The sequence below is a fragment of the Pongo pygmaeus genome, chromosome 18 (genome assembly GCF_028885625.2).
Source record: "Pongo pygmaeus isolate AG05252 chromosome 18, NHGRI_mPonPyg2-v2.0_pri, whole genome shotgun sequence".
Taxonomy (NCBI): domain Eukaryota; kingdom Metazoa; phylum Chordata; class Mammalia; order Primates; family Hominidae; genus Pongo; species Pongo pygmaeus.
In genome coordinates, this window is record NC_072391.2 from 65,525,819 (window position 1) to 65,539,886 (window position 14,068).

The 14,068-nt window shown below is 41.0% G+C and overlaps 1 protein-coding gene across 6 annotated transcripts in view; it reads left to right on the top strand.

Annotated features, from left to right (window-relative positions):
* NFATC3 (nuclear factor of activated T cells 3) overlaps nt 1–14,068 on the top strand; it is a 146,533-nt gene that overhangs the window by 77,104 nt on the left and 55,361 nt on the right. For all 6 annotated transcript variants that reach the window (XM_054454036.2, XM_063654412.1, XM_054454038.2 and 3 more), the window contains exons 4-5: nt 957–1,156; nt 8,029–8,201. In XM_054454036.2, coding sequence (XP_054310011.2) covers nt 957–1,156; nt 8,029–8,201 — 373 coding nt within the window. The remainder of the gene's footprint in view (nt 1–956; nt 1,157–8,028; nt 8,202–14,068) is intronic.

Consider the following 14,068-nt stretch of genomic DNA (forward strand, 5'->3'; position numbering starts at 1 on the left):
AGATCGTACCACTATACTCCAGCCTGGGCGACAGAGCGAGACTCCGTCTCAAAAAAAAAAAAGGCAAAACAAAGCAAACTGAAAATAGAGGGGAACTTAGTGTGATTAAGAGGATTCTTGAAAAACTCACACCTAATATTATACTTAATGGTTAAAGACTGAAAGGTTTCCCTCTAACATCAGGAACAAGACAAGGATGCCTGCTTTCACTACTGCAATTCAGCCTTATGCTAGAAGTCCTAGCCAGAGCAACTAGGCAATATAAAAGAAAAAAAAAAGGCATAGAAAACAAAGGCACAGACACATTCTCTCTCTCCTCCTTCTCTCCCTCTCTCTTTCCCGAAGATTGTTGAAATTGTTTGCTTAAGTAGGCATTTAACTTGGTTGGAGTCAGCCTGGAAAACTTGTCTCCCTGTGGTTGGTGGCAGCTCAAAATCTCATTTCAGTTTTAGCTTTAGCTAGGCTGCTTGGACTCTGTAAGTTTATACTTAAAAAATTGTAAGTTTATAATATATGGAATAGGGGTTTTCAGACTCTTTCTACTAAAACAAAGTGTCTCCGATTTAACAGTCTATTAGAGGACCTTCCTATATACCCAAATCTTTAGGTCCGGTCTGAATGGTTAATGTTGCCCAGAGTATAGAATCAGTATTTCTTTGTGTTTTCTACAACAGAGTCAGAAAGCTTTGTACAGTTTTGGTCGATCTAGATATTTATCTTAAAAAAACGAAACCAAACCCACATTCCTTTATGTAACATATTCCAGTGTTTTACTTCTTAAACTAATTTTAAAATTTGGAGGGCTGCTCACTGGTTACTTTTGGTTGTATTTTTTGAAATAACATTTTGTGTATCAATAGTATATGATAGAGATATAATAGACTTACTATTGTTGGCATATTGTAAAATGCATGGATAATGAATTGTGCTTTTCTGTGTTTCTTTTTCCTGATTAGCTCCTGGGCTATAACGAAAAGCCGATAAATCTACAAATGTTTATTGGGACAGCAGATGATCGATATTTACGACCTCATGCATTTTACCAGGTGCATCGAATCACTGGGAAGACAGTCGCTACTGCAAGCCAAGAGATAATAATTGCCAGTACAAAAGTTCTGGAAATTCCACTTCTTCCTGAAAACAATATGTCAGCCAGGTATTTTGAAATATACCTAAAATGTGCAGTTCTTTTTTTCTCTATACTTTCAGAAGAAAAGTAAATATATTTTTGAAAATAAATATAAAATATTGTTCTAAATGGCATTATGTAAATAATGTACATTTAGTACATTTTCTAAGAGTGGTAGCATATTTCCAGAAGGAAAATTCAATTCAGTAAGTGTTTTTATACTATATATTACCAGCCAAGCCATTATCCTAGGTGATAGGGATATAAATACTGTATCTGGACTTTCATCAAATGGCTCACAGTCTATCTAATAGGGTAGACAATAAATAAACAATTATGACACAATTATGATTGTTTTATTTCCTTAAGGAAAACTTTGACTTTACCTCCAGGCATCCACTTGACCCATTTCCAAATAAGATGAGGTGGCCAACATCTGAATGAGAATGCAATAGAGTTTTGTACAAAAGGATTAGTTAGGATTATATATAGTTGCCTGTAATAGAAACCTGATATGCAGTGGCTTGAACAGTTAGAGGTTTAGTGTTTTATCACATAAAAGAAATATACAGATAGATGTTTTAGGGCAAGCACAGTAGCTGCATAAGTCATTAGGGCCCCAAGCAAGTTTTTTCTTCTTTGCCATCTTTAGCATGTGGTTTCCATCCTAAAGATTGTCTTATGATCTAAAATGGCTGCTGGAGCTCTAGCCATGACATCCTTATTACCAGAAGATAATAAGGAGAAAGGTGTGGAGGAAGGGTAAAAGGGAACTTCCATTGGAGTCAAATCCTCTTTTAAGAGCCTTTTCCTAAAACCTTCTTAACAACTTTACATCTCATTGATCATGCTTATATGTAAGGAACACATGGTTATGTTTACCAGAACATTGTCACCTCAAATAATTTAGGGAGGCCGAGCACCATGGCTCATGCCTGTAATCCCAGTACTTTGAGAGGCCAAGGCAGGCGAATCGCCTGAGCTCAGGAGTTTCAGACCAGCCTGAGCAACGTGGCGAAACCTTGTCTCTACTAAAATTACAAAAATTAGCCGGGTGCGGTGGCGCCTGTCTGTAGTCCCAGCTACTTAGGAGACTGAGGTAGGAGGATCACTTGCCCAGGAGGCGGAGGTTGCAGTTAGTCGAGATAGTGCCACTACATTCCAGCCTGGGCAAGAGTGAGATCCTGTCTTTAAAAACAGAAAACAAACAAAGCAATGTAGGGGCCTGTTACTGAGGAAGAAGAAAAGAAAAGGATATTGAGTAGGCACCTATCAGTGGGTGGTAGGCACAACCAGACATGGGAAACTTAGATTTTTATTACAGAAATTGTTTCAAACTACACTACAGACCCTTCTTCTTTTTTTTTTTTTTTTTAATATTTATTTTTTTCGAGATGAAGTCTCACTCTGTGGCCCAGGTTGGAGTGCAGTGGTGCATTCTCGGCTCACGCAAGCTCTGCCTCCTGGATTGATGCCATTCTCCTGCCCCAGCCTCCTGAGTAGCTGGGACTAGAGGCACCCACCACCACGCCCGGCTAATTTTTTTGTATTTTTAGTAGAGGTGGGGTTTCAACGTGTTAGCCAGGATGGTCTTGGTCTCCTGACCTCATGATCCACCCCTCTCGGCCTCCCAAAGTGCTGGGATTACAGGAGTGAGCCACTGTGCCTGGCCCACAGACCTTTCTTAAGGCAGGAATAACATCCATCCCAGGCTATTGCAAGAACTGTCCTATAAAACAGATTTCACTGGGCACAGTGGCTCACACCTATTATCCCAGCACTTTGGGAGGCCGAGGTGGGCGGATTACCTGAGGCCAGGAGTTTGAGACCAGCCTGGCCAACATGGTGAAGCCCCATCTCTGCTAAAAATACAAAAAATTAGCTGGGTGTGGTGGCGGGTGTCTGTAATCCCAGCTACTCGGGAGGCTGAGGCAGGAGAATTGCTTGAACCCCGGAGGTGGAGGCTGCAGTGAGCTGAGATCACTCCATTGCAACAAGAGCGAAACTCCTACTCAAAAAGAAAAACTCCAAAAAATCGGATTTCAGTCTTGAGCTCTCTTCATTTAAATTTATATTTAAATAAACTTTTTAGATGAGCTGAGTGTACCCCCTGAGGACATAGAAACTGATATGTTTCTATTAGGTAAAATAAGAATTGCCTCAATACATAACTTATTTTGGGCGGATCACTTGAGGTCAGGAGTCGAGACCAGCCTGGCCAGTATGGTGAAACCCCAACTCTACTAAAAAATAGAAAAATTAGCTGGGCATAGTGGTCCTGTCTGTAGTCCCAGCTGCTCAGGAGGCTGAGGCTTGAGAATCGCTTGAACCCAGGAGGCAGAGGTTGTAGTGACCCCAGATTGCACCATTGCACTCCAGCCTGGGCGACAGAGTGAGACTTGGTCTCAAAAAAAAAAAAAACAACAAGAAACCTTATTCTGTTAATTACTACCAAAAAATAAAAGTTAATATAAATTTAAATAAAATCTTATTTTTGCATGCTTTGGTTCAGATGGACAGTACTCAAGAACCTAACCCAGCAAATCATTGCATAGGGGCTATGACAGAGTTTTTTCACAGCAAAGGCAGGCAGCTAGCTGATAATCTCTACTCTTAAATTTTTTTTTTAAGACTGTCTAAATCTGTTGCCCAGGCTGGAGTGCAGTGGCACCATCTTAGCTTACTACAACCTCTGCCTCCCAGGCTCAAGTGATTCTTGTGCTTCAGCCACCCAAGTAGCTGAAATTGCACACGTGCACCACCACTCCTGGCTAATTTTTGTATTTTTAGTAGAGACAGGGTTTTGCCATGTTAACCAGGCTGGTCTCGACCTCCTGGCCTCAAGAAGTCCACCCACTTTAGCCTCCCAAAGTGCTGGGATTACAGATGTGAGCCACTGCACCGGCCTTAAACATTCGTGTTCTATAATGTAGAAAGAACTTTGGAATCTCAGCATGTATTTATTCAGATACTCGACCAAAACTTTCTTGAGAAAAATATTGACACCAGGCATCCTATTGGACACATTTTCAAATAAGGTAAGATGCCCAACCTCTGAATGAGAATACAAGTAGGCTTCTTCCCTTTTGTTCTGGGATCTTAATTTTTTATATAGCATCAGAAACATGTGATATGTGATTAGTCAGCTGTAGAGGGAAATTTAAAAATCACCTTTGAACTATCTTTTTCCAAAAACTCAGGAAATTGATCCCTAGATGATAGTTTGCAGGCCATGTTTGCATTCATTCCTCTGGATATTCAAAGCACGATATTCGAATCAAGTTAAAAGAAAAATCACAAGTTTATTCTGTTTCTTAACTTGGCTTGAGGCACAGTATGAGAAATAGCCATAAACATACTTCATAATCTGAAAAACCACTATTAAAGACAGTTTCTCTTAGGTTGATCACTATTACATGCATATGTGCATGCACACACAAACACAGTCCTTTCAACTTAAAGGAAAAAAGTTAGTGTTTCCCGATGGCATGGTAGATTTTGCTTTACCATACAACAAGCGGCCTATAACAACTTTATCACATTTACTTTTTACCTTGGCTTCCAGGAACTTCATAGTCAAGCCCATTTGCAGTAATTATAGTAATTTGTACAACTCTAGACTTGGAGTTTACTTCCTATTGTGTTTTAAAATTTTTTCTATTTATTTTTTCTTGGCTTTATTTGTATGTATATTGTAAAATGCCTCATATCCTTTCTGAAAATAATATATAAACCAATAAATAGAAAAGAGCACATTAATTTATATGAAAAATTATCAAGAAATTGGGAAAGGCTCATATCCCAAATAATATGAAAGAATTGGAGCAGTAGGATCTAAATTAACCTGTCTCCTCCATCATCTTCCATTTACTAGCACATGGAACAAGGGTAATAGTCATAATTTATGTCCCTTCCTCAACCAGATCTAGCATATACTGTGTATTTTAGACCAGAAAGGACCAGGCTGCAGAAATACCACTATGACTAGTAACATACAGCTAGTCCTCCTCCTGCAATCCTACCACACACATACCTAAAACTTCTTAACCATTCTGTCTGCTCTGTACTGGTAGATTGTGGAACAGGAGTTCTGTAGGACCCAAGCGTTATGTATGTTGGAGAAAGGATTAAATAAGGGGCAAGTAGGATGTTACTAAACCTAAGAAACTTTTTTTAGGTACTGTAGTTAACAGGGTAGCTAATGATGAATGAGCCTGTTTACTCAGTAGCTAATTGCTAGGATAAACTAGTATCCTAGTAGCTTATTGAATGTAACTATATTCTTCAGTACAGTGGTTGAATATAATATAGTTTCAGAAAATGGTAGGTTTAAAATTCCCAGGTGATAGATAAGACCATGGTTCAAAATAATTTATGCATAAGTGAGCCTTAAGTATGTATTAAGTGTCTTTACTCTTCTCTTAAGGCAATAAGGTGTGGAAAAATTCGTAGATATTCCCTTGGTTTTGCCTACTAAGCCACGGGCTTGGTTATTTCAAGCCTAATCTCTTTTTTAAGACCATTACACTAACCCATAAGCCACAGAGCTACCCTACAAGATGCTTTAAATCTAGGATGCCAGTATTTATTGCCTTAGCTCTTTGCAGCTCCTCTGTTTTTTAACATTGGATTGATATTGATGTAGCAGTGCTACACTTTGATTTAAAATGGCATGGTGGCTCATGCCTGTAATCCCAGCTCTTTGGGAGGCTGAGGTGGGTGGATCATGAGATCAGGAGATCGAGACCATCCTGGCCAACATGGTGAAACCCCATCTCTACTGAAAATACAAAAAAATTAGCCGGGTGTGATGGTGCACACCTGTAATCCCAGCTACTTGGGAGGCTGAGGCAGGAGAATCCCTTGAACCCGGGAGGTGGAGGTTGCAGTGAGCCAAGATGGCGCCACTGCACTCCACCCTGGCGACAGAGCAAGACTCTGTCTCAAAAAAATTTAAAAAAAATTTAAAAAATAAATAAATGTAGTTTTAAGGATAATTTAATACTTATTTTTACCGCTACATAAGGGTTTTTTTCTTGTTTTATTTTGCTTGCTTTTTTGTTTTTTGCATTTAAGAGTTTTCAGATGTACTTTCTGGTACTGTTATTTCACATCTATTAGGAACTTAGCTTGCTGCTAGAATGCCTTTGCTCAGTACTTAATAACACAGATGATCTCTGCTATTTCCCCTGAAGACCCATGTTGGCATGTTAACATGAATAATCACTAATTTGATATAACTTGATCAATACTGCTTTGAGCTAAAGTGCAGTTGTTCAATATCAGTTATATAATTTGTTATCTATAAATGGCAAATGCTTTTTTAGTTTTCGAAATTGTTGCATTTAAAAAAAAATTCTTCTCCTGTGTCTTTCTGAAGATGAAAAATTTTGAGTGGCTTAATTCCTTTTGGGATTCTGCCTTCTGTTTTACTGGTTGTCTTTTTTTTTTTCTTTTTCTTTTTCTTTTTTTTTTTTTTTTTTTTTGGTGTGGATAGAGTCTTGCTCTGTTGCCCAGGCTGGAGTGCAGTGGCGTGATCTCAGCTCATTGCAACCTCTGCCTTCTGGGCTCAAGCAGTTTTCCTGCCTCAGCCTCCCAAGTAGCTGAGACTACAGGCACGCACCACCATGCCTGGCTAATTTTTGTATTTTAGCAGAGACAGGGTTTCACTGTGTTGGCTAGGCTGGTCTCGAAATACTGACCTCAGGTGATCCACTCACCTTGGCCTCCCAAAGTGCTGGGATTACAAGCATGAGCTACTGCGCCCAGCCGGTTCTTGTCTTGCTATCCTAGTTCTGTAATACATTGTCCTTCAAAGTGACTTCTGCAGCCTCTGTGCAATAAGCATTAGGGTTGGAACTGTTGATAGATCCAGTAAGAGGACAGATAACAAGGAATGCCTTATTAGCAAGGTTAACTAGTATATTTGATCATAATTAGTTATCCATTTGCTTTATTCTTCCAATATGTGAATAACAAAGGTATTTTGTAGCTTCTGTTGTTTCCTGCCACAATAGTGTGTTAAACAGTCATACTTAAAGTTAGCAGATGATGAAACGTTATACCTTAAATGCAGAACCTTCATCTTATATGTGCATTCCTTAGAAATTCAAGAATTTTAGCCTGATGGATTGTTTTTATTAATAAATACATCACTATAAAAGTCTAAATATGCTGTTGATGAATTATTTGTTGTTCTGACCTAGTTACATGTATAGAATTAAAGAGTCTTTATTTCAGCTGTCTAGTTCTAACACTCCAAAAATTTAATGGCTTATAGTCATCACTATTATTTTGCATGATTCTTTGGGTTGACTGAGCTCAGCTAGTCCATTCACATGGTGTCAGCTGGGGTCACTTAAGTACCTGGATTAAGGGGAAGCTCAGCTAGGGTTGAACATCCAAAATGGCTAGGGTGGCTGGAGTGGTTAGGGATTGTCTGGGCCTTTCTCTGCACCATGCTAGTTGGACTTCTTACTCAGGACTCCAAGATAACAAAAGTGGAAGTTACCAGCCTTCTTCAGTGCTAGGCTTATAACTTGCATATTGTCACTTGGCCACACTCCATTTGTCAAAGCAAGTCATAGGCCAGTTCTCAAGGAGAGCAGGCATAGATACTCTACGTCTTAATGGCCGGAGGAAAGGCATGCAAGTACTGGAATGAAGAGGAATTATTAACTTTGCAGACAATCTACTATACTTAGTTTTGCACTTTTATCGTACAAAAATATTTTTAATGCCTAAACTTCAGTTTAGCAGAGAATAACAATCATACATATCTTTCTTTTTTGACCTAATTTTGGGTAGTTTTTTTCTGACAAATTAATTTCTATGTAGTTGAGTTGTTTATAACCATGATTATCAATAAACAAATTAAATTTTTATATTTTTCTCTTTAGTATTGATTGTGCAGGTATTTTGAAACTCCGCAATTCAGATATAGAACTTCGAAAAGGAGAAACTGATATTGGCAGAAAGAATACTAGAGTACGACTTGTGTTTCGTGTACACATCCCACAGCCCAGTGGAAAAGTCCTTTCTCTGCAGATAGCCTCTATACCCGTTGAGTGCTGTAAGTGAGCTTGTGATGATGTTTTAAGATCTTGTGTATAATAGCTTATTTTCTGTTTTACTTATAATGTAATGTATGCGTCTGAAGTGCAAACTGAGGCATACAGTCTGGGTTGCTGGTTTGATTTTCTCATGTGGAAATGAGCTAACATGTTTGGGTGGAAGAGTACTGATCTTGGAATTAGAAAATGGTTTCTCATGATAGTTTGACTAGGTAGCTCTGTGAACTACAGACAAACTCTCTTGACCACAGTTTTCTTGTCTGTAAATGAGAATGGGGGGCTTGATGCCATCTGAGGACCAAATCATGAAGCTATGATTCAGATGCTTTTAAGTATCACTTGGTCATCTTTATTTCATTAAAATGTCAGCCTTCATGCTAGGAGGTACTTCTGTAAGCTGATACTTTAGCTAAATAAGACTTAACAGAGCTTTTGTTCAAATTATTTACAACATCTGATTGAGATAGTGAATGTTTTTTCCTAACATATACAAAACCAAGATAAAAGAAAAGACCCTGCAGCCTGACATGTACTCAATCCTGGGGAACTGTGGATCTTGGGCAGGTTAGCTGGTATGACTTGAAATATTGAGACTAATCCTTGATCTTTAGGACATAATTTAGAATATTCTGATTCCATGTTTTATTTGCATAGGAGGAAACTGAGGAACAAGTATCTCTAGTACTCATTCAGGATTATTTGCTTTTTGGTGATAGAGCTGTGCTGCCTAGAAAACAGGTTTTCTTATACTCTTTTGATTATATAATAATGTTTTATTTCTGTTAACCACATGTGTTTTTTTTTGTTTTTGTTTTTTTTTTGAGATGGAGATTTACTCTTCTCGCCCAGGTTGGAGTGCAGTGGTGTGATCTTGGCTCACTGCAACCTCCACCTCCTAGGTTCAAGCGATTCTCCTGCCTCAGCCTCCCAAGTAGCTGGGATTACAGGCACCTGCCACCATATCTGGCTAAGTTTTTGTATTTTTAGTAGAGGCGGGGTTTCATCATGTTGGCCAGGCTGGCCTCGAAATCCTGACCTCAGGTGATCCACCCATGTTGGCCTCCCAAGTGCAGAGATTACAGGCGTGAGCCACCGCGCCTGGCCAAACACATGTATTCTTTTTTTCGGGTGAGGGGGTTGGGTGTTTTTCGAGACGGAGTCTCAGTCTCTTGCCCAGGCTGGAATGTGGTGGCACAATCTCAGCTCACTGCATCCTCCACCTCCAGGGTTTAAGCGATTTTCTCCTGCCTCAGCCTCCTGAGTAGCTGGGGCTACAGGGGCATGCCACCATACCTGGCTAATTTTTGTATTTTTAGTAGAGACGAGGTTTCACCATGTTGGCCATGCTGGTCTCGAACTTCTGACCTGAAGTGATCTGCCCACCTCAGCCTCCCAAAGTGCTGGGATTACAGGTGTGAGCCACTGCACCCAGCTTGTATTCTTTTATTATTATTATTATTATTATTTTTTAGACGGAGCCTCCCTCTTTCATCCAGGCTCGAGTGCAATGGCGTGATCTCGGCTCACTGCAACCTCCACCTCCCGTGTTCAAGTGATTCTCCTGCCTCAGCCTCCTGAGTAGCTGAGATTATAGGCGTGTGCCACCACACCCAGCTAATTTTTGTGTTTTTAGTAGAGACGGGGTTTCACCATATTCACCAGGCTAGTCTCAAACTCCTGACCTCATGATCTGCCCACCTTGCCCTCCCAAAGTGCTGAGATTACAGGCGTGAGCCACCACATCCAGCCCTGTATTCTTAATTTGGGGCCACATCTGCTATAAAATCTTTCATGCCTTCTTTTGCTGTTTGCTGAATTGGAGTGTTACTTTATCATTTGCCAGTTGACTGTGGGAATCACTGAGTAAATCTGTGGTGAATTAGCTGTAGAACTAATTTTTGTATTTTTAAAATTAAAAAAATATATTCTTTGTATGGATAGAGTCTCACTGTGTTTCTCAAGCTGGTCTCGAACTCCTGGGCACAAGTGATCCTCCCATCTCAGCCTCCCAAAGTTCTGGGATTATAGGCATGAGCTACCACATTCAGCCTATATTAACTTTTTAATGGATAATATAGGTATATGCTACAAAATTCAGAAATATGAAGTACAAGATAAATTTCCAAGTCAACCAGTTCTCTTGCTTAGAAACAGCCACCATTGCCAGCTTCTTAATTATCCTGCTGGAGGGTTCTATGCCCATGTAAGCACAGATCACTCTATTTTAAAGTAAAGTTATTAATTCATTTATTTGAGCAGGGTCTCACTCTTTTGCCCAGGCTGGAGTGCAATGGCATGATCTCGGTTCACTGCAGCCTCCTCCTCCCAGGCTCAAGCAATCCTCCCACCTCCGCCTCCCAAGTAGCTGGGACTACAGGTGTGGCACAAGCCACAACAACTGACTGATTTTTGCATTTTTCCCCATGTTGCCCAGGTTGATCTTGAACTCCTGGACTTAAGTGATCTGCCCACCTTGGCCTCTCAAAGTGCTGGGATTACAGGCGTGAGCCACCATGCTCGGCTGGCAAAGTAATTTAAATAATTTAAGTTCATAGAGTAGTTTGAGTGTTTGAGATGAAGTTACGCTAAAATGATTCTTAATTTTTTTTCTTTTTTAAAAAATAAAATTGGCTAGGCACCGTGGCTCATAACTGTAATCCCAGCACTTTGGGAGGCCAAGGCAGGTGGATCACCTGAGGTCAGGAGTTTGAGACCAGCCTGGCCAACATGGTGAAACCCCGTCTCTGCGAAAAATACAAAAATTAGCTGGGCGTGGTAGCACGTGCCTGTAATCCCAGCTACTCCAGAGGCTGAAGCAGGAGAATCGCTTGAACCCAGGAGGCGGAGGTTGCAGTGAGCCGAGATCACGCCATTGCACTCCAGACTGGGCAACGAGCGAAACTCCATCTCAAAAGAAAGAAAGGAAATGGATGGAGTGGGGAGAAAGGTGGGATGTAGAGAAATTCTAGGAACACCACTGCACTCCAGCCTGGGCGACAGAGTGAGACTCCATCTCAAAAATAAATAATAAAAAATAAAAATAAAATTAACGTGATTATTGAGAATATAGAAAACACAAAATGGGGCTGGGCATGGTGGCTCACGCCTGTAATCCCAGCACTTTGGGAGGCCGAGGTGGGCAGATCACGAGGTCAAGAGATCGACACCATCCTGGCCAACATGATGAAACCCCATCTCTACTAAAAATACAAAAATTAGATTGGCGTGGTGGCGTGTGCCTGTAATCCCAGCTACTTGGGAGGCTGAGGCAAAGGAATCACTTGAACCTGGGAGGCGGGGTTGCAGTGAGCCGAGATCATGCCGTTGTACTCCATCCCTCCATCCTGGCAACAGAACGAGATTCTGTCTCAAAAAAAAAAAAAAAAGCACAAAATGGTACAAAGAATAGTATAATATTAAATTATTTTGTAATATTACTATTTATATGTAGTCAGTATTAACCTTTTCTGGCTCTTCTTTTTTTTTTTTTTTTGAGACGGAGTCTCCCTGTGTGGTCCAGGCTTGAGTGCAGTGGCGCAATCTCGGCTGACTGCAACCTCTGCCTCCCAGGTTCAAGTAATTCTTGTGCCTCAGCCTCCCAAGTAGCTGGGATTACAGGTGCCCGCCACCACACGCAGCTGATTTTTGTATTTTTAGTAGAGATGGGGTTTTACCATGTTGGTCACACTGGTCTTGAACTCCTGACTTAAAGTAATCTGCCCACCTCATCCTCCCAAAGTGCTGGGATTACAGGCGTAAGCCACTGCGCCTGGCCTGGATTTTCTTTTATTGTATTTGTATGTCTTTTTGTAAACACATATACACATACAATGTTTTTTAATTGGGCTTATCTGATACAGTTTTATATCTTGTTTTGCAGTTTTCACTATACTATCATAGACGTTTTCTTCTGTTATTAAATATTCTTCAAAAATATTATTTTCATCACACAAGTAGTTTTTTGGCATGTTTATGCCATCTGTTGAACACATTTTTATTTTTTTTTTGAGATGGAGTCTTGCCCTGTCGCCCAGGCTGGAGTACAGTGGCACGATCTCAGCTCACTGCAACCTCCGCCTCCTGGGTTCAAACAGTTCCCCCGGCTCAGCCTCCCGAGTAGCTGTGATTACAGGTGCCTACCACCACGCCTGGCTAATTTTTGTATTTTTCAATAGAGATGGGGTTTCACCATGTTGGCCAGGTTGATCTTGAACTCCTGACCTCAGATGATCTGCCGGCCTTGGTCTCCTAAAGTGCTGGGATTACAGGTGTGAGCCAACGCGCCCAGCCTGAACACACTTTTGCTGTTACTTAGAATGTACCTGTAATCAGTGTTTGTTTTCAGGCCCCTTCTCCGTGACCTATTTAGAACAGGAGAGACATGAGTATTTTCTGAGATCTAGGTTGGTGCTTGGTACATCCCAAGTAATAATTGATCCTAAATCCCATACCTGTCTTTTTTTTTTTTTTCTTGAGACAGAGTCTCACTCTGTTGCTCAGGCTGGAGTGCAATGGCATGATCTTGGCTAGCTGCAATCTTCGCCTCCCAGGTTCAAGAGATTCTCCTGCCTCAGCCTCCCAAATAGCTGAGATTACAGGCATGCACCACTGCGCTCAACTAATTTTTTTATTTTTAAATAAAGATGGGATTTCACCATGTTGGCCAGGCTAGTCTCAAACTCCTGACCTCAGGTGATCCACCTGCCTCTGCCTCCCAAAGTGCTGGGATTACAGGTGTGAGCCACTACGCCTGGCTGCATACACATCTTTTTTCTTTTCTTTTCTTTTCTTTTTTTAAGATGGAGTCTCGCTATTGCGCCCAGGGGTGGAGTGCAGTGGCGTGATCTCGGCTCACTGCAACCTCCACCTCCCGGGTTCAAGTGATTCTTCTACCTCAGCCTCCAGAGTAGCTAGGATTACAGGCGTGCACCACCACACCTGGCTAATTTTTGTATTTTTAGTAGAGACGAGTTTTCACCATGTTGGTGATTACAGGTACGTTCTAAGCAGCAGCAAAAGTGTGTTCAGGCTGGGCGCATTGGCTCGAACTCCTGACCTCGTGATCCGCCCACCTTGGCCTCCCAAAGTGCTAGGATTACAGGCGTGAGCCACCGCGCCTGGCTCACATAGGCATCTTCTATGAAAGGATTGATTATAATACTCTCTTTGAATCGGGCTGGGGTCCCAATTTATGTACTTTTGTGGCTAGATATTAAATACTTGAGAGCTGTTGTGAGCTGGGAATGGATGCTTTCCTAATGGCATTGCATTTTAAATTTCCTTAAAATACTCTGCTAGCCAAAGAAAACACAGCTGATCTTCAAACCCACTAGTTTTCCCACCCGCATACTAGGAGTAAAAGTGGACCTGTTTTCCAAATGTGAAGAGATATAATTAACACTTTTAAAATTTGTTTTAATTCAGAGAGAAACCTAGGTATCTAGGTATTTGGCAAGAAAAAACCATTAGAGGCCACGTGTGCCGACTCACACCTGTAATCCCAACCCTTTGGGAGGCCTAGGCAGGAGTACTGCTTATGTCCAGAAGGACTGCTTGAGCCCAGGAGTTGGAGACCAGCGTGGGTAACATAATAAGACCCTGTCTCTACAAAAAAAAATTTTTTTTAGTTGTGTATGGTAATGCATTCCAATAGTCCTAGCTCCTAGGAAGGGTGAGATCTGAGGATCACTTGAGCACAGAAGGTTGAGGCTGCAGAGCTGTGATCACGCCATTGCACTTCATCCTTGGTGACAGTGCATGACCGTTTCTGAAATCCAACAAACAAAAACAACCATTAGAGAACCTACACAATGAGAAGAAGTATAATCTACAGTTTGAAACTCAAGCAATTAAAGAAATGCCAGAA